We start from the raw sequence: 21,940 nt of genomic DNA on the forward strand, positions 1-21,940 counted from the left end.
TTGAAGAGCTACCTGTTTAAACTTCCTCCCTAGCTCCAGAAAATCTGAAATAATGCATGACCTTCCATGGGACTGGTATTAACATGCACCATTACTTCTGGCTTATTCCCTTCACCCTGTAGAATATTCTGCACCTTTTCCATGCTATCCTTTATCCAAACATCAGTGAGTCAGCACACCAGATAAGACTCACAAAGATGGTCTGTTCCTCTAATTATGGAATCTCACACAACAATTGCAATTATACTTTTGGCTGTTCCCTCCTCTGCAATCCTTTGTTCACTTGTGCTGTGGTCTGTACTGCACACATTCATTCCCAGCAGTCCTAATGCTGAGGACCAATTTAAAACTGTACACACATCAATAACCCCTCTTTCTGCCTGTGGATGACTCTCTCCCGGAATATATGACCCAGGAAACTCCTATCTATAATCTTCCTTCATGCTCCAAGGTAACTTCAGCAGCCCTCAAACTTAGAAAATGTGAGCCCAAAATCAACTAGCTGAAGATGTTTCCTTAGACAAACATGGTCACCAAACCTGAAACATCCACTTTCCCACATGGTGCAGGAATTGGATACAACAGGCTCAGCTCCCCAAATGTGATCAAAGAGTCTTCCTTTCGATGTTTGTATGTATTCATTCTTTCAGAGTCTGGTTAGTATGCAGTTTAAAGTATTAAATTTAATTCCTGTCTCTTGACCTCCTCTATATGCGTGCTCTTATTGTGACCTAATTTACTGGTATATATCTATTCTAATTGTAATTTTTGAGATCCAACCTGCTAGTTTAAAAGAATATCCTAGTTTAAAGGCAAAGGAAAGAAAGAAAGGGAACACCAACCAATCGCTCATTTTCATTTTTTTTAAAAACATGCTCTCTAACTTTCTTTACTTTCGTTCATCTGCTTGGGACTCCTGATGACACCCCATCACTATTCTTAACTATAAATATCTTACACTGCTTTATCATGTTCATTCTGACTCTCCATCACTGCTCTCATTGTTGATCTGTGACACTGCACTATCATGTTCTCGCACTCTGATGCCTTACCACTGTTTATAACAATGAGTAGTACCTTCATTTTTCAAGCTCAAGGGTATTAAAAATATTCATTTGATGATAAAAATTACATTTCTCATTGCAGATGCATATTGGTACCCAAAGATTTTGATAGATGGAAAGTTTTAGATTGGGCAATCTTCTAGAACATGTATAATGGAGAAAGGCACTCTCATTTTGGGATATTTTAATCATTTATTATAGAGAGGGGTTGCAATTTGAGATATTTTAATTGCATTTAGAAGCATATTTTATACCTGTAAAAGGCAAAGGAAATGAGGTCCAAAACATGAGACAGTTAATTTGCAAATTAACTGGTTTGAACCTTGTTTCCTCAAATTCAAAGGCTAAGCAAATACTTAGATTATTGCAGGAATTGATCCACAACTCACTTTGGTTCTGTTAAAGAGTTGTTGATCGCAAGTATAAAATAAGTAATCTGGCAAGTGTTTCTCGCTGACCGTAAAAGCAAGAAATAAAACATATAGACACAGTCAGTCAAACAGAGGTTTGTAAAAACAAATCAGGCAGCAAACAGCTGGCAGAAAGATAAAATGCAGCAAAAAGGAGTAGTCAAAGTAGGTAACCCATTGATGCGAGAAACATAGTCCATTCAATATTTTGGGTTGTTGTACAATGTGAAATAAAGAAACTAAACAACATTCATAAGGCCTCCTTATGGAAACTGAAGAAATATATCTGTAAAAGACATGGACATCTAATTCAAGGTACACGGGGATACTACTGTTAGAGTCTGGTTGATGTTTTCTAGCAAGCAGACACAGAGTAATGTAAATCACTTATATGACTGATACCATCAATTCCAACAAAAAATACTCAAATTTATCATACCTGTTACTTGCTTCAATGATAACAAAGTCTTGCAACAGATTAAATTTTGTTGCATTATTAGCTATGGCTCAGCTGTACTTTCGTCTAAGAGTTGAAAGATCAATGGTTCAGAGCACCATTCCAGGATAAGAGGAAAAAAAAATCACAACTAACAACCTTCAGTACAATACTGATGGAATGCTACATTGTTGAAGGCGTTGTTAAACTCACGCTCTGAGATGCGAACATCTCTGTAGCAACGTTTCATGGAACAGAAAAAAAATCCCTGATGATCTAGCCAACATTTATCCCTCAATCAATACCATTTCAGCAGATTATCTGATAACCACCACATTGTTGTTTGTGGTGGCTCTATGAATGTGTTGAAGTTGTTATGCACGAATTAGAATGTTTTTTAACATAAAAATAGTGATTACACATCAAGAGTATTTGTCTGCTGTCAAATTGTTTTGCTTGTAAAAGACTCGACATAAATCTAGTCCTTTCCTTCTCCTGTACAAGATGTATCCAAATGGATCTGTTTCATGGCTCAGAATTCCAAACTATGAATACAAAGGTTTCTGCGAGCAATGCAGGACCAAGTTTTCAGGCAATGTAGGAGAGAAAAAAAAAACAAGAAAAAACTTGGAAGGAAGGGCATGCTGGTTAGTCATCAACAGTATTTGGACTGCAACTACTCACGACTGAATACTTTGCAAGGGGATTTAATCTAATAAACAGACATATTATTTTGACAAAAGTTGAACAGGAGGACCTACGATTGCATATCTATACTTGATACCCAACATAGTTAGGTTAAACAGGGAACAGCACAGCACAGGAAGAGGCCGTTCATTCCACCATATCTGTGCTGACCATGTTAACATTCTAAATTGATCCCAACTATCTGTACATGGCCACATGCCTCATAGTGCCAGGGACCTGGGTTCGATTCCCACCTCAGGTGACTGTCTGCATAGAGTTTGCTCATTCTCCCTGTGTCTGGGTGGGTTTCCTCCAGGTGTTCCGGTTTCCTCCCACATTCCAAAAGAATTCCATTTGAGTGGGAGCAGCGGCCGAGGAAAAACGAACCCGGGAGACTACAGCTAAGGTAAGACAGTTTGTTTCAAAATTACTTACCTGTAGCGGGCAGCGGTTTTTTTTTCTCTCTTCACAAAAAGAGCGGGAGCAGCAGAGGAAGTGACGGTAAACAGAGGGGCAGCCAGGAAGGAGAACGGTGAGTATAAATACTCCCCCTTTAATCACCAACGGTCATTTGAGTGGGAGCAGCGGCCGAGGAAAAACGAACCCGGGAGACTACAGCTAAGGTAAGACAGTTTGTTTCAAAATTACTTACCTGTAGCGGGCAGCGGAAGTGAGGTTGGAGCGCATAGCTGGGCGGGAAGGCAAGTGATTAGTATTTGAGTGGGTGTGTTCTAGACCCCAGGTCCTACTTCCGTAGGGCCTCCCTCCCACCCTCCTCCTCTAACCTAACTTTAAAGTCCACAGGTTATTGACTCAGTGTTCTTGTTTTTGGAGACAGTGTACAGTCATGGCAGCGCAGGCGGTGGAATGTTCCTCCTGCAGGATGTTTGAGGTAGGGGTGACCACCGATACTCCTGCCGACTTCGTGTGCAGGAAATGCAGTCAGATCCTGATCCTCACTGAACGAGTTAGGGAACTGGAACTGGAGCTGGATGAGCTGAGGATTATTCGAGAGGCTGAGAGGGTGATCGATAGAAGCTACAGGGACATAGTTACGCCAGAGAACAGAGGTAGCTGGGTAACAGTTAGAGGTGGGAAGGGGAAGAAACAGGCAGTGCAGGGTTCCCCTGTGGTCGTTCCCCTAAAAAATAAGTATGCAGCTTTGGAAACTGTTGGGGGGGACAGCCTTGCAGGTGTAAGCTGCAGTGAAGGGATCTGTGGCTCTGAGATTCAGAAGGGAAAGGGGGAGAAGAGGAGAGCGCTAGTTATAGGGGACTCTCTAGTTAGAGGGACGGACAGGCGGTTCTGTGGACATGGGCGAGACTCTCGGATGGTTTGTTGCCTCCCAGGTGCTAGGGTCCGAGATGTCTCGGACCGTGTCTTCAGAATCCTTAAGGGGGAGGGTGTGCAGCCAGAAGTCGTGGTACACAAATATTGATTGGAAGCTCTTTAGATCAAGTAGATTGGATGGGGCGGTGTTTGTGCAGTGTGTCCAGGAAGCTTTTCTAACGCAGTATGTAGATTGTCCAACCAGAGGGGAGGCCATATTGGATTTGGTACTCGGTAACAAACCGGGACAAGTGGTGGGCTTGTTAGTGGGTGAACATTTTGGTGATGGCGACCACAATTCTGTGACTTTCACCTTGGTTATGGAGAGAGATAGGTGCGCACAACAAGGAAGTTTTTACAATTGGGGGAAGGGAAATTATGATGCTGTAAGACAGGATTTGAGGAGCATACGTTGGGAGCATAGGCTGTCAGGGAAGGATGTGGTGGAAATGTGGGACTTTTTCAAGGAGCAGATACGACGTGTCCTTGATATGTATGTACCGATCAGGCAGGAAAGAAATGGTCGTGTGAGGGAGCCTTGGTTGACGAGGGAGGTTGAATGTCTAGTAAAGAGGAAGAAGGAGGCTTACATAAGGTTGAGGAAACAAGGTTCAGACAGAGCAGTGGAGGGATACAGGATAGCCAGAAGGGACCTGAAGAAAGGGATTAGGAGAGCTAAGAGAGGGCATGAAAAATCCCTGGCGGATAGGATCAAGGATAACCCCAAGGCATTCTATGCGTATGTGAGAAACCTGAGAATGACGAGAACGAGGGTAGGTCCGATCAAGGACAGTGGTGGGAGACTGTGTATTGAGTCGGAAGAGATAGGAGAGGTCTTGAACAAGTACTTCTCTTCAGTATTTACGAACGAGAGGGACCGTATTGTTGAAGAGGAGAGTGTGAAACGGACTGATAAGCTAGAAGAGATACCTGTTAGGAAGGAAGATGTGTTGGACATTTTGAACAACTTGAGGATAGACAAGTCCCCCGGGCCTGACGGGATATATCCTAGGATTATGTGGGAAGCAAGAGAGGAAATTGCAGTACCGTTGGCAATGATCTTCTCGTCTTCACTGGCAACTGGGGTGGTACCAGGGGACTGGAGAGTAGCGAATGTTGTGCCCCTGTTCAAAAAAGGGAATAGGGATAACCCTGGGAATTACAGGCCAGTTAGTCTTACTTCTGTGGTAGGCAAAGTAATGGAAAGGGTACTGAGGGATAGGATTTACGAGTATCTGGAAAGACACTGCTTGATTAGGGACAGCCAGCACGGATTTGTGAAGGGTAGGTCTTGCCTTACAAGTCTTATTGAATTCTTCGAGGAGGTGACCAAGCATGTGGATGAGGGTAGAGCAGTGGATGTAGTGTACATGGATTTTAGTAAGGCATTTGATAAGGTTCCCCATGGTAGGCTTATGCGGAAAGTCAGGAGGCATGGGATAGAGGGAAATTTGGCCAATTGGATAGAAAACTGGCTAACCGGTCGAAGTCAGAGAGTGGTGGTAGATGGTAAATATTCAGCATGGAGTCCAGTTACAAGTGGAGTTCCGCAGGGATCAGTTCTGGGTCCTCTGCTGTTTGTAATTTTTATTAATGACTTAGATGAGGGAGTCGAAGGGTGGGTCAGTAAATTTGCAGATGATACAAAGATAGGTGGAGTTGTGGACAGTGAGGAGGGCTGTTGTCGGCTGCAGAGGGACTTAGATATGATGCAGAGCTGGGCTGAGGAGTGGCAGATGGAGTTCAACCCTGCCAAGTGTGAGGTTGTCCATTTTGGAAGAACAAATAAGAATGCGGAATACAGGGTTAATGGTAGGGTTCTTGGTCAGGTGGAGGAACAGAGGGATCTTGGGGTCTATGTACATAGATCTTTGAAAGTTGCCACTCAGGTGGATAGAGTTTGTAAGAAGGCCTATGGAGTATTATCGTTCATTAGCAGAGGGATTGAATTCAAGAGTCGTGAGGTGATGTTGCAGCTGTACAGGACTTTGGTTAGGCCACATTTGGAGTACTGTGTGCAGTTCTGGTCGCCTCACTTTAGGAAAGATGTGGAAGCTTTGGAGAGGGTGCAGAGAAGATTTACCAGGATGTTGCCTGGAATGGAGAGTAGGTCGTACGAGGATAGGTTGAGAGTTCTCGGCCTTTTCTCGTTGGAACGGCGAAGGATGAGGGGTGACTTGATAGAGGTTTATAAGATGATCAGAGGAATAGATAGAGTAGACAGTCAGAAACTTTTTCCCCGGGTACAACAGAGTGTTACAAGGGGACATAAATTTAAGGTGAAGGGTGGAAGGTATAGGGGAGATGTCAGGGGTGGGTTCTTTACCCAGAGAGTGGTGGGGGCATGGAATGCGCTGCCCGAGGGAGTGGTAGAGTCAGATTCATTGGCGACCTTTAAGCGGCATTTGGATAGGTACATGGATGGGTGCTTAATCTAGGATAGAAGTTCGGCACAACATCGTGGGCCGAAGGGCCTGTTCTGTGCTGTATTGTTCTATGTTCTATGTGCAGGTCAAGTAAATTGCCCATAGTGTTAGATGCATCAGTCAGGGGCAAATGATTCTCGGTAGGTTACTCTTTGGATGTTCGTTGTGGACTTGTTGGGCTGAAGGGCCAGTTTCTATACTGTAGAAAATCTAATCCATGTGTGTGTGTAAGCTTGGTTTAGTGTGTGTGACTGTGTGGAGACAGACAATAGTGCAATGGAGTTACCTGTAGTGTGACATGAACCCAAGATCCCAGTTGGAAAAACGCTGGAACCAATTATTAAGGCAGTAATAGGATCACATTTGGAAATCATAATCTGAACAAGCAGAGTCAGCATGGCTTCATGAAAAGGAACTAATATCCTATCAATTTATTGGAAGCTTTTTGAGCAAGTCTCAAATAGTAAGTCTGGATATTGGAAAATTTGTAGATGTGTTGCATTTTGATCTCCAGAGGGCATTCAATAAGGTAACCCAGAAAAGGTTAAGTCATAAGATAAGAGCTCACGGTTTTAAAGATAGCATATTGGCAAGGATTGTGAGTTGGCTCATGTAGGGAAATAAACAAATGCAGATAAGGGATTCTTTTCCTAGTTGGCAACCTGTGACCAGTGGGGTTCCACAGGGATCAGTGTTGGGGCTGTAACAATATATATTAATGACTTGGAAGAAGGAAGTGAAAAGGTAGCCAAATTTGCAGATGACAAAAAACTGATGGAAAGACAAGCTGCAACAGGAATACAAACAGTTCATAGAGAGACAGTTATAGGTTAAATAAGTGGGCAAGAAGTTGACAAATGGAGTATAAATGTAGAAAAATGTGAAGTTGAACATTTTGGAAGGGAGAAGAAAAGAACAGTATTATTTAAATAGAAAGAAACTGCAAGGACCTGCAACACAAGAGGATTTGTGCATGAAACAAAACTAACAGCTGGTGCAGCAGGTAGTCAGGAAGACTAATGGAATGTTGTTCCTTGTTTCAAACGGTCTGGAGTATACGAGTAAGAGTCTTATTGCAATTGGACAAGGTACTGGTGATGTGATTTAGATTTTATTGTCATCTGTATTTTACAATAAGAATACAAAAACGTGAAAAGCTTTCATTTGTTGCCACAATAGAATTGCATTTTGAATAATTTAAGAATTTGTAAAATAACAAAAGATATAGCTTGAAGTGAGTAATCAGTTCTGAGCCAGCTTATCACCTTCAATGATGCCTGCACTACCACCACTTTGCCGCCATCTATACCTGATCCAGCCAACATCAAAGTCACCGACTTTCAGGTGCCATCTTTGCCAGTGAGCTGATATTTCTTTGCTACTGCCTCGGCACCACTTGTGCCGGCCCAACTAACATCAGAGTCGTGTCTCTCACTGCTGAACCCACCACATTGAATTTGCTGTAATGCCCTTCCGCCACCACTTCATTGCCACCAGCACTGGACCCAACCAATGAAGTCATCAATCCTCAGGAGCTCACTAGAGGTCTGCACTGAAACAACTCTCCTCCACGCCCTTGCCCACTTGAAATCCACAGTAGGTCTGCCTGAAGTCTGCACGACTGGAGGTCCATGCCCTGAGACCACATCTGGAGTACTGAGAGCAGTTTTGGTCCCTTTATTTAAGAAAAGATATCATTTCATTGGAGGCAGATCAGAGAAGGTTCCCTGGGATGTTGCCCGGTATGGAGGGACTGTCTCATGAGCAAAGACTAAACAGGTTGGGATTACACTCATTGGCATTTAGAAGGACAAGAGGTGATCTCTGAAAAATATACGATTCTTAAGAGGCTTGACAGGGTAAATACTGAGAGGATGTTTCCCCTCATGAATGTGTCTAGGATCAGAGGGCATAGCCTCCGAGTAAAGGGGCACCAATTTAAAACTGAGAAGGAGAATTTCTTCTCTCAGAGCATTGAAAAAATACCTGTTTATTATGAACTAAGTGTCTTGAACTAATGGCAAGTAATATGAATCATTAACTTCATGTAACGCTATTACTTCTAAATTCTCTTTTAAATGAGAGACAGACAGACAGAAAGGCAAAGACATTTTTTGAGGTTCTGTCTTTGCAGACTGGACAATTCTTGGCTCCATACAAGTAGTGGTCACCTGGCCAGGAGCCAATCATAATGACCTCTATTCAGAACCAATCAGCTCTGTGTGGTCTGCTTTTGCTCTCATTGCTCCATGAAAATGCGACATTGAAAGTTACATACAATGTGTTCCAGGAAACATCTTTAAAATTACAGACATGTGTCTTCTTGGTTCAAGGCTGCATCTTCCTTTAGTAGTCCATAGTCCAAAAATAAAGGAAATAAAAACCCGTGCTATCTACATATGGAAAAGTAGCACAATAATGGAGCAGTCAGTATAAATATCTATATATTGTATAATTAGTTTAATAGACGGTTATGTAATTAAGATGCTGCAGATCAATGTAGGCAGGTTGCATCACTAGTTTAAGTAAATTTAAAAACCATCAAATAACCTGCTTATAAACATGTTGTCTCAGTTAGTTGATATTACCTTGAACGAATGCAAATACTTATAGCATTTTAAATGTTACTGATTATGTCATCCTATTGGTAAGCATGTGTGTTTTGGTCACAAAAGTTTATGTGGTACAACTTTGCCATCTGCTGGTGCACCAGCACATGATGAAACAAATCAAATGATAATGAGCTCAGAACTGAAAACGTTCAGAGCAAGTTATCTGATGTTGTTCTACAACTGCTACTTGAGAGGCAAGTTTTAGTAGTTCTTTAAAGTTCCAGGCTGAAAACCTAGCTGGATGATTAATAGTTGATTTCCTGTTGGATATTTTAGTTTATGTATACAGATGTATCGATGAGCTTGCAAGTTCAATATAAATAAAATCCACGGGTTGATTTATTCACCATCTAAACCAATATGATTAGAATTAATCTGCTCAGCATACTCAGGATGTTTATATAGCCTCATCTTCTCGTCAATTGCTTACTTGTTTATCCCCACTCACAACTGAATATGAAAGGCTAGAACAATGATTCAATGTATTGCTGTGGAATTGCATAGTTCTATCAATAGTTTTCGTTTTGAAGCATCAGTATTTGCATAAGCTTGTGTTTTATCCTCACCTCACTTTCAGGTATGCCTGATAGCACTCCAAACATATGTGACTATAGACTACATTGAATCAGAGCTGAGGTGATGGAGTCAGAAAGGGAGGGAGGGTTTAGTGGTAATATCAATAGACTGGGGACAGGAGTTCAAATCCCACCATGACAGATGGTCAAATTTGAATTCAATTTTAATACATTCCGAAATTTGAGCAACTGTGATGGTACACAGTTCTGCTGATGTTGCTTGGGACTCTGAGGCTTAAGAATGCCCAGTTTTGAGCTGCTTGATCTGTTCTTAAACAAACAATCTCACTAGCATGATACAATGGAAGGCATCTCAGTGTGAAGTGAAATTCTGTCGGTAGCCACTTTTACCAACACTGTCAAAGATAGGTTGGTGAGATAAAGTCAAGGAAGGAATACTCTCACATCTTTGTATTTGAGACAGCTGCTACAAACCCAGTCTACCAATTGAAAGCATCACCGCATTTCCACCTCAGTTTGATTTGTCCTGCTGTTGGAACAAAATAAGCCCAGAAACGGTAATGGAAACATCCAAGATGTTGGTTATTAGGTACGATTTTGTGAAAATGACAAATCTATTGATTGGCGAGACTGTGAGGTAGTTTTTCTTCGCATCATTCCCCAGGATAGGTGGGGAAGATTTCCAAGGATCAGTTGTACTGTATATGCTTTCATTATGTTCGATAGGAGGAGCTGAAACCAAGTGGATCCTGTTTCTTTCCTGCTTTTATCTTTAATGGTCTGACATAGCAATGTGTTATTGGGCTGCGACAGTTGATAATTTAAGAGAAGAGGGAATTGGAGGGCAAGTTTGAGGAAGGGAAAGAGGAGTAGAAAGAACCAGGAGGACAAAAGGCTGGGGGTGGCAAGGAAAGGGCTGGTGGAAGTGGGGCTGTCGGCAGTACGTAGGGTTTAGGAAAGCATAAATGTCCTCAATGCTCAGCAGACAGCAATTACCCATGGCTGTTTGCCCTCACACAAATTGGATTTTTGACCTTACAAGTGTATCAAGGGTTGCAGAGGTGCAGTGAAGAAACGTGCAGCTGCAGTTACAACCTTATCAAATGATGTTGGGGTCAAATTACCTACTTTTATTGTATTCATTCATGTGCTGCCTGAGCAATTATTCTATATTTTGGATCAGGACAGAGAGTTAATTATTTGTAATTCTTTATTGCTAAAATGTGAATTCTAAATATAGTCTGACTTCCTATTAATAAAAACTCTATAAAACTTAAAGTGTAGTTGTCATAGTGGGTTAACAGCAACTAGGAGAAATGAGGAATGCAGATGCTGGAGAAATCAGTCAAAAAGGGTGGTGTTGGAAAAGCCACAGTAGGTCATCCAACATTAGGGGATCAGAGGAGTCAAGGAAATACATCAAGCGTGTTTCTATATTCTTTATAAATGTTGTTAGAGTGAAAAATACTTCTCTTTCACACTAGCTTCTGTTGAAGGAATAAAAAAAATTAGAATGCATAAACTCCTAATCTATCTTCATATATTGGTAGCTACAGACATAATTTTCAGGCAGGCAAATACTGAATTAACCACCAGAGGGCAGCTGGAACATGTATATTCTATTTACCATTTGGGTTTCTGCACAGAATTATGCTTACACCTGCATGTACATTTGGATGTCGTGTTGCTGTCATAATAGCACTTACAAGGAGAGTATAATTTTTTGAAAACAAAGATGCTGACCAGGTTCCATAGCATTTTTTAAAACATAAATTCACAACAATTCCTAAAAGAAACCACAGCTTTATTTGGCACAGACAATTAGTTTGCATTAAATATAAAGGGATTTAGGCTCAGGCAACGCATTGAATTTATAGACAATTTAGCGTACCTGATTCAGATAACCAATTCCTATGAACTCAATCACTTACTTGGTAAAGTCCAGATACGCCACATGCCCATGATAAAATCCTGGCTTCATTTCTTTCCACGTAGTAACATTTTTTACAAATCTTGCCTGAAGAAACAGTAGGTTAGAATTTGAGTTATTTTATATATCCACATGTACCATTCTGTCTGTGATGCAAAGTTTTTTCTCCACTCAGCCTTATTTTTTTTTACTGAGCTGAAGTGCGAACTGATAAATGATGGAAAAATACATAAAACTAAGCAAAAAAAATGTAGCAATGCTCAAAAAAAAAAGAATCCTGACTGTGCAACTCATTCCCAGCCTACTAAGCCTGATATTCTAGCTCAAATACAGGTTGATCTGGCAGGTTCTATCAATTTAGTTGGACATTCTTGGCAGGATAGAATGCACATAACTCATATGTAAAATCTAGACAAACAACTCTCATTGCTCTTATATAGGATCATAACCTTTGCTTTCAATTCACAGTAACTGGTCTTAAACTTACTCCAAATTGACAAGATAGAGCAACAGATACACATTTCACAACTGCAGCCATGTGCTCATAATTTCTAAGTAAATGCGAATACAATGAAAAAAATAACTTTTAACACATGGTTAAAATTTGAGAGTTGAAAATGCTTGCACCAGTCAATTCTCAATTCTGATGAGTCTAGCGATTAAGTTATGAAGTAGATAAAGTGATCAGCACTTCACCTTGATGCATTTCACATGATGAACAATAGAAAGGCCCTGTCCTGTAGTCAGATTAAATATAATGCAATTCTATCTATAACCTTTTGTAAAGAGCTTATGGAATCTTCACTCTAAGGTACTTCTCTTCATATAGCTTGGTGAAAAAGTAATAAAAACATGATTAGATGACGAGATATGATGAATATCTAGGTATGACTAGATATGATGAATAATTGCCTCTAATGTAACAAAGAATGCAATACATATTTATCAAGAATTAGGACTCACTTGATCTTGCAAAGACATCACAGGATTATTTTTGGTTGTGTTGATATGCAGGACATGGTACCTGTTTTTTGAACACAGATCATAAGCAATGTTTGTAAAAGAAGTACTGGCAGTCTTCGGTACACGATTATAAAGGATGATTATGTCATCCAACTCTTCTTCTCCTGGGTCTTGTCTTGGGTTGTCCATTGTGCGGCGCTGTTCAATTTCTCTTACTTCATGTCTTGCAATTGCTCTCTCTGTGGAAAAAATGTCCAGGGCTTGAAGGCTGATCAGCAATGATGCAAGTGACATTTTTAAGACTTCAGTTCAAAACACTATGATAAAGTAGGTAGTAAAAAGTAAACATTTGAACAATTACTCTACAAACAGAAGGCTTCTCTTTTACAAGTCTGAAAGTATGTTACCGAGGCATGCAAAGATTAAATCAGGCAATGTTGAGCGAAGGGGATAAGTTATTTCACTTTTTGTACATGATTTGGATTCAAAGACTGGGATAGAAAGGTAAGATTAAGAGAGATGAATTTGATAAAAAGAATTTTCAGAAAAACATCTGTAAAAACAATCAACTTCTGAAGAAATGAGAATGCACATTTTAAATGAATTTTTTTAATCTTCAGGCAGAGGGATTTGTCAATAACTATGACTTACAGCGCAGTTAAAAATTCACTTTCTCCTGCACTAACCTTAAGTTTTTCCAGCTTTTTAACCCATGGATACATAACCCAACATGTCATAGAATCAAAGAATCCCTGCTGTGGAAGGAGGCCGTTCAGCCCATCTAATCTACACTGGCACTCTGAAAAGCATCCCACTCAGACCCATCCTATCCCTGTAACTTTGAATTTCCAGCTAATCTGCACAGCCCTGGACACTCTGGGCAATTTAGTATGGCTAGTCAGCCTAACCTGCAAATCTTCGTGGACTGTGGGTGGAAATCCACACAGACACAGAGAGAACATGCAAACCCCATACAGTCACCAAAGGGTGGATCAAACCTGGTTCCCTGGTGCTGTGAAACAGCCATGTTAACCTTCGAGTGACTGTGCTGTCATAGAGTCATTGAATATATTTCATTGCACTCGATGAAGGAGTAGAATCATTCAACATGCAATGTCAAGATTCCCGCATTTGACTTATCTTAAGTGCCTGCGACAGAAGTCACTGCCTGATTTATAATTCAGAATCATTGCAGTTTTCAAATTCTTCATCAAGTTCAATGAAACAAAGTTAGTTGCTTCAGTCTACATGAATTAAACTGAATTCAAATTAAGTAGTAGTTTTTACTGATTAGCACTTGAATTCAAATTAATTTCAATTAAAACATTCAAGACTCTTAAAAGGAGCTATTATGTACAATTTAATTGTCATTTAAGATGTTGAAATCAAGCAACTTTTATTCAAGGATTGATTGCACAACGGACGAGAGGAAGATGGATGCTCATCAATTATAATTCACATCTCTGAAACAGAAGCGGTCATCCAAGAGCAGAGCTTCGAAAGCTAGTGTTTCCAAATAAAGTTGTTGGACTATAACCTGGTGTTGTGTGATTTTTAACTTTGCACACTATTCCAGCTCTCCAACATTTGAAGCTTATTTCAGGTTCTCTCTCGAAAGCCAAACATGTAATTATTTCAGTTCTTAGAATAGTCTCAATGTAAACATATAATTTAGGAGCGAGAGGAGGTCCTTCTGTTACTTTTGTCTAATTAGCTATTCTGGAATATCATGGCTGATCAAATGGTTACATTTAATATTTCCATCAGGATAAAAGAAAATTGCCTTCTGAACAATTTTTTTATGACCCAACAGAAGTTAACCTGAATCAGGAGAGAATACCTGTCAGATTGCTTCGTCAGCCACACACCCACCAATCAGTTCGAATCTCAGCTGCATAATAGTAGGCAGAATGGACATTGTACTTCATATTCCTCAACCCTACATGGCCCTGAAATTCTCTGATTGCTGCAAAGCAGAGGTACTTTTCACAATCGGTCTAACTGTGGAACACACAACTAAAACCACCACTTATACCAATTAAAACACGAGATAAATTATCATTGGCATTTCAAATTCTGGTCTTAATAAGTTAATGAACAAAATAGCTGAGAGCAATTCTAATTGCAGTACTGTAAAATGCATAGTTAAATGCAAAATAACTTCAGGCAAAAGACAGTTTACAGATTTTCTCCCTGGATGCGAGCATAAGAGGTACAAGTTAGTAAGTTTGCAGAAGACACCAAAATTGGAGGTGTAGTGCTGACAGCGAAGAGGGTTATCTCAGATTACAACAGGATCTGGACCAGATGGGCCAATGGGCTGAGAAGTGGCAGATGGAGTTTAATTCAGATAAATGCAAGGTGCTGCATTTTGGGAAAGCAAATCTTAGCAGGACTTATACACTTAATAGTAAGGGAGTGGTGCTGAACAAAGACCTTGAAGTGCAGGTTCATAGCTCCTTGAAAGTGGAGTCGCAGGTAGATAGGAGAGTGAAGGCGGCGTTTGGTATGCTTTCCTTTATTGGTCAGAGTACTGTGTACAGGAGTTGGGAGGTCATGTTATGGCTGTACAAGACATTGGTTAGGCCACTGTTGGAATATTGCATGCAACTCTGGTCTCCTTCCTATCGGAAAGATGTTGTGAAACTTGAAAGAGTTCAGAAAAGATTTACAAGGATGTTGCCAGGGTTGGAGGATTTGAGCTACAGAGAGAGGCTGAACAGGCTGGGGCTGTTTTCCCTGGAGCGTCGGAGGCTGAGGGGAGACCGTATAGAGGTTTACAAAATTATGAGGGGCATGGATAGGATAAATAGACAAAGTCCTTTCCCTGGGGTCGGGAGTCCAGAGCTAGAGGGCATAGGTTTAGGGTGAGAGGGGAAAGATATAAAAGAGACCTAAAGGGCAACTTTCTCATGCAGAGAGTGGTACGTATATGGAATGAGCTGCCAGAGGATGTGGAGGAGGCTGGTACAATTGCAACATTTAAGAGGCATTTGGATGGTCAGATGAATAGGAAGGGTTTGGAGGGATATGGGTCAGGAGCTGGCAGGTGGGACTAGATTGGGTTGGGATATCTGGTCGGCATGGACGGATTGGACCAAAGGGTTTGTTTCCATGCTGTACATCTCTATGACTCTAAGTGCAGCAGGAGCAAAGAAATACCTATAAGTATAACTACCCACCCAAAACAAAAACAAGAAGTCACCACATTTTTGGGACTTAGCAATATATCATCATTTCTTCAGTGTTGTTGGGCCAAAATCTTGTTTCTCTGACTAACTGTACCACTATGGTGCACTTACACCATCTCGGCTTATACTCATTCAAGTAAACAGGTCATCATCATCGACTGAAGGGGAATTAGGGATGTCAGCAACAGTTATTCTAAGAATGAATTCGACAAAATCCAAAAACAGAAAAGAAAACAGCATAATGATGTTGGACAGCATAATGATGATGATGCGCGGCTGTTATTCAGAAACAGGCAGAGCTTAGAACATTTTTATGCATTTGATTGCAATTCAAAAGAAATATGTAAAGAATCCATGACATTTTGATATTTCAAAGTTGAATGTGCTGCTTTAATTACAAAACTGACAATTTTGCAACAAGCAGTTGAAAATATGCTTGTATAATTTGCCATGTTTATGAAGTTACAACATTATGGAATTGTTACAGTGCAGGCCATTTGGCCAATTGTGCCTAAAATGGTACTCCTGCCTTCTTCCTGTGACCCCTTACATTCTTCCTTTTCAGATAATTGTCCAATTTCCTTTTGGCTGCTTCTATTGAGCCTGCCCCAGCATATATTAAGGCAGTGGATTTCAGACTTTAACCACTCACAATGTGAAGACGTTTTCTCAGATTATGGTTTGTTTTTATTATTCAGTCTTTGGATGTGGATACTGTTAACTTTGCCAGCGTTCATTGCCCATTCCTGATTGTCCCCTGAGAATGTGGTGGTGAGCTGCCTTCTTGAACCAATGTAGTTCATGTGCTGTCAGTAGACCTACAATACTCTTAGGGAGGGAATTCCACATTTTGACCCAGCGAGAGTGAACAAATGGTGATATATTTCCAAGTCATAATGGGGAGTGGATTGGAAGGGAACTTGCAGGTGATCATGCTCCATTTATCTCGTGCCCTTGTCCTTCAAGATGGTAGTGGTCATGGGTTGGGAAGACATTACCTAAGGAGCCTTGGTGTATTGCTGCAGGGCATCTTGTAGATGGTATACATCAGTGCATTAGTGGTGGAGGGAATGGATGTTTGTGGAAGGGAGCCAAAGCAAGTTGCACTGTCCTGGATGGTATCAAGCTTCTTGAGTGTTAATGGAGCTGCACTCATCTTGGCAAGTGTGGAGTATTTCATCACACTCATGATTTGTGCCTTGTAATTGATGGACATCCTTTAGGAGTCAGGAGGTGACATACTTGCTGCTCTATTCTGAAGTGCTCTTGTAGCCACTGTTTTTATATGGTGAATCCGGTTCAGTTTCTTATCAATGGCAACTTCAGGATGTTGATAGTGAGTCTTCAGCGATGCTAACACCAGGAGTGGAGGGTTCAACATTTAGGTTAAATTAGCTGGGGCTTCTTTTCCCTGGAGCGGTGGAGGCTGAGGGGTGTCCTTACAGAGTTTTATAAAATCATGAGGGGCATGGATAGAGTGAGTAGCCAACATCTTTTTCCTAGGGTGGGGGAGTCAAAGTTAGACAGCATAGGTTTAAGGTGTGAGGGGAAAGATTTAAAAAGGATATGACGGGGAATTTTTTTCCACATTGAGGGTGGTGCATGTATGGAGCGAATTGCCAGAGTAGAAAAAAGGGCAGGTACCATTACAACATTTAAGAGGCATCTGGATGATATATTAATAGGAAGGGTTTAGATGAATATGAGCAAATGATGGCAAAAGGGACTAAGTCAGATTGGGAGGTCTGATTAATGCAGATGAGTTGGACTGAAGTGTCTGTTTCAGGCTGTATGATTCTATAGTTAGGAGGAGGAGGCAATTCAGCCCTTGAGCCTGTTCCACTATGAAACACAATTATGGCTAACCTCAGCCTCAACTCCTCTTTTCTGCCCATAACCTTTTAATCCATTACTAATTAAGAATTTGTCCATTTCCTCCTCAAGTTTATTAAATATTCTGGTTTCCACTACCTTGTGCAGTAGTGAATTGCACACGTTCTTGATACTTTGAGGGAAATAATTCCTTCTCATTTCTGTTTGATCCATTAATCCTTAGCCTAAAACTAAGGCATTTTGTTGTAGTTTGCCCTACAACTGGAAATATCTGCTCCATGTCTACTTTGTCAATCCCCTTTAGCATCTTATGTATTTCAGTGGCAGGAGGGGATAATCAACATTGATTCACAAAAGTGAAATCATGCTTGGCAAATCAACAGGGATTATTCAAGGATGTTTTGAGCAGAATTAATGAGGGAGAGCCACTGAACATGGTTTACTTAGATAAAAGGTTAGTGTGCAAAATGAAAAATTGGGGGTAATGAATAGAAAATTGGTTGGCAGAGAAAAAACAAGAGTACTAATAAATGTTCCCCCCCCCTAACTGCAGGCAGGGAATAGTGCGATACCACAGGAATTAGTGTGATATCACAGGAGTCAATGATAGGACATATATCATTAATGAGCTGTCATATTTTCATTACTTGCAATCACAATAGATAACCATAGATAAATCTTCTTGTAGTTGATAAGTACTTCATAGCCTGCACCAAAAAGAATGCAGAGCAAATATACTTTCAAACAGCTAAGGAGTGAATATTGCAGAGTGATGATGAATTCAAAGCAAAAATTAGGAAACAAAAACAAGTAATATTTGCATTTTTGTTTGATCCAGTGGCTAGTTGGTCTTAAAAAGTTTATTCATGGGATGCGGGCATCGCTGGTTGGTCCAGCATTTATGGCCCATAGCTATTTGCCCTTGAGAAGGTGGTGGTGAATTGCCTTCTTGCACCACTGCAGTCCATTTGGTGCAGGTACAACTGCATTGCTGTTTGAGAGGAAATTCCAAGATTTTGACCTGATGACAATGAAGGAAATGTGATATCTTTTCCAAGTAAGGATGGTGAAACACTCAGTTGGAAACTTAGAAGTGGTGGCGCTCTCAAGCATCTTTTGCCTTTGTCCTTCAAGATGGAAGTAGACATGGATTTGTAAAGTGCAAAGGAGCCCTGCTGAATTTTAGCAATGCATCTTTTAAGTGGTGAATACCAACTAAGCAGGAGTGATGGAGGGTGTGGATATTTGTGGATGTGGTGCCAATCAAACGAACTGCTTTGTCCTGGATGGTGTCAAGCTTTGAAAGTTGTTGTTGGTGCTGCACTTATCCAGGTGAGTGGGAAATATCCCATCACATTCCTGAGATGTGCTACCTTGTAGATGGTGAACAGCCTTTGGGAGTCAGACAGGGTGGTACTAGCTGCAGGATTCATGGCTCCTAACCTGCTCTTGTATTTAATAGAATCAAGAGAGTGTGGAAACAGGCTGTTCGTCCCAACAAGTCCACAATGACCCTCCGAAGAGTAGTCCACCCAGAGCCATTCCCCTACCCTATTTCTCTACATTCCCCACAACTAATATACCTAACCAACACACCTCATTTCTATCAAAAACAAATTGCTGGAAAAACTGGAGGATCATCTACACCACGCTTCTGACTAAAGGTTGTTGCAAATGCTTCGGCTTTTATCCTTGCTGTGACGTGCTATGTTCCCACATTATCAAGGGAGGAGATGTGTGTGGAGCCCCCTCCTCCAGCGAGTTGTCTAATTTCCCTCTACTATTTATGACTAGATGTGGCAAAAATGCAGAGCTCCGACCTGACCCATTGGTTGTGGAATCACTTAACTCTGTCTACATTTACAGCATTATTTCCATTGAACAATTTAAAGAAAAACAAAAATCAGGGAATAATTTCGCCAGTGGTGCAGTCAATTTTGCAGCCTTCAGGTTAATCAGCAGTTCACATGCAACTGTCCTGAATGCACATACCAGCTTTCATTGCAATGAAGAGTGCAGCCACTTCACCTACAATAACTAGTAACAGCCCATGTCAAAACCAGTAATTTTTAGGCAACTTTAACTGTCTTGCTTAGACCAGTACAGCCAACATTTCTCAAAGCTCCTCTGAAGGAAAATCCATCGTGACTTGGCGGCAGATGGGTGCAAAAACTGAGAAAGGGTATGAAAATCACATCCTAAAATATTTTAAATCATAAATTTGTAACAAAAGAATAAAATAAAGTCTAATATCTTGTAGGATTACATAAAAAACTTTTAAAATGATTGATAATGGATCAATATTAAAGGCATGTGTTTGTGGTTACACAACCCTGAATCTGTTCAAACTTCAAATCTAATTATAAAAACCATTAATTTAATTAAACAGATGGTGTCAATTTTGTAAAATGCATTTAAATAAAAACAAATGTACAGACATAGCAATAATTGCACAAATTTATAAATTGCTAACTTTTTGTCCACAATACATTATTGTTAGGAGTAAAACATATGGGATGGATGCTTGAACCCAGTACAACAGTTGAAGTGGAGAGCTTAAAAATGTGTTGCTGGAAAAGCGCAGCAGGTCAGGCAGCATTCAAGGAGAAGGAGAATCGACGTTTCGGGCGTAAGCCCTTCATCTGCAGTCCTCACTTTCTCCGAGTTGAAGTGGAGACCCAACTTCCATAATTTAAAAAGGAATTTTCCATTAATTAGTGACCACAAGTAGCAACTTTCTGTAATAGTTCCATAAAATAATTTGGATTTCACATCATGAGCAACATTATTTCAAATTAACAAAGAGCTGGGCAGACAAAAAGAAAACCAGATTCACAGATATACACACTTGCTGGAATATTAGTTCAGGAAAGATTGACAGAGGTTGCCAGGTTTGAAGGGTTTGAGCTAGAGACATAGGTTGAATAGTCTGGGGGCTGTTTTCCCTGGAACATTAAAGGCTGAGAGGTGACCTTATGAAGGTTTGTAAAATCATGAAGACCATCAACAGGATAAATAGACAATTTTTTTCACTGGGGTGGAGGAGTCTAGAACTAGAGGACATAGGTTTAGGGTAGAGGGGAAAGATTTAAAAGGGACCTAAGGGGCAACATTTCCACGCAGATGGTGGTGCGTGTTTGGAATAAGTTGCCAGAGGAAGTGGAGGAGGCTGGTATAATTACAACATTTAAAAAGGTATCTGGATGGGTATATGAATACGAAGGGTTTAGAGGGATATGGGCCAAGTGCTGGCAAATGGGACTAGATTAATTCAAGATATCTGGTCAGCACAGACAACTTGGACTGAAGGGTCTGTTTCCGTGCTGTACATATTTATGACTCTAACTGTGGAATGGAGCACTGCAGCAAGCCTGAGACTGAGATGTTGGTCAAAGAACACAATGGTGTGTTGAGTGGCAAGCAACTAGAAGCTCAGAGTCTTTTTTGTGATCAACATCTCTGTCTCAGGCTTGCAGCAGCGCTCCAGATAAGCTCAGCGCCTTAATTTCTACTTGAGAACCTTGAAGCCTTCTGGGCTTAATATCAAATTCAACAATTTTATTTCTTGAGCACCTTTACACATGCTTTCTCCCATTCCCACATGCTAGACCTTGTCATCACATAGGCTGCACCACACACAACCTGTTGTCAGCACCTCATGGTCACCAGTAGCAGCTATTCATTTTCCTGGCTAATATTTGTCCACTCCTTTGTTCGTCAAACTGATTTTTATCTCTCGTTGGGGTGTATCTCCACCTATTATTTACTTCTCCCTCCACCATATCAACTGCATAAAAACCATCCTTTTTCTAGCTGCCATCAGTTCTGAAGAAGGGTCACTGGACCCAAGTGTTAATTCCGATTTCTGTCCACAGATGTTGCCAGACAGACTGAGTTTTTCCAGCAGTTTCTAATCTTGTTACAGATTTCCAGTATTAGGTTTTTTGCCATGTGAAGTAAAAGATCGTCAGTAATCTGCAAGACAGATTGCTAGTTAAACCTCCAGGAGGTTGGTTCTCAGTTGAACTTTAAATCAGAATCAGCTAGGGAGTCTTCCCCTGTAATTTCAAGGTATTAGCATTGATTACCTTGGCTGTTTCATTGACTTGCTAATGACTTGATGGTTTCTGACACTCTTTGTCTGCAAATGGCTTCTTAAAGTTTGCTTTTAAATTTCAGCAAGTACGGTCATCTTATTATGTGACTCCCATTTATTCAAAGTTATTTTCCAAAAACAGTGTGCTTAGTTTGATTATATATCTTATGCTAGGACATTCACATGGTGAGTTTGAGACAACCAGAGTTATGATATCTTAATGACTCATTCAATTTGGAACACTGTTCAGAAATGGTACTTAATTAACGTTATGGATTGCTTATTGTCTTCTATTTGGAGTCAAGAGAGGGATTCAATACACAAAAGTCATCTGGTGATGAATAAGCAGCCATATTCTTTGAAGTCTTTTGCAATCAGTTTTTAAAAAATAAATATTCATGACAAGTTCAAAATAGACTGTGGCACA

The 21,940-nt window shown here is 40.6% G+C and overlaps 1 protein-coding gene across 1 annotated transcript in view; it reads right to left on the reverse strand.

The window, feature by feature from the left end:
* LOC140480097 (heparan sulfate 2-O-sulfotransferase 1) overlaps window positions 1-21,940 on the reverse strand; it is a 200,771-nt gene that overhangs the window by 56,987 nt on the left and 121,844 nt on the right. The window contains exons 2-3 of the mRNA XM_072574740.1: window positions 12,394-12,632; window positions 11,432-11,517 (exon numbers count right to left, since the gene is read on the reverse strand). Of these exons, the coding sequence (XP_072430841.1) occupies window positions 11,432-11,517; window positions 12,394-12,632 (325 nt within the window). The remainder of the gene's footprint in view (window positions 1-11,431; window positions 11,518-12,393; window positions 12,633-21,940) is intronic.

This window comes from Chiloscyllium punctatum, chromosome 7 (genome assembly GCF_047496795.1).
Source record: "Chiloscyllium punctatum isolate Juve2018m chromosome 7, sChiPun1.3, whole genome shotgun sequence".
NCBI classification, from domain to species: domain Eukaryota; kingdom Metazoa; phylum Chordata; class Chondrichthyes; order Orectolobiformes; family Hemiscylliidae; genus Chiloscyllium; species Chiloscyllium punctatum.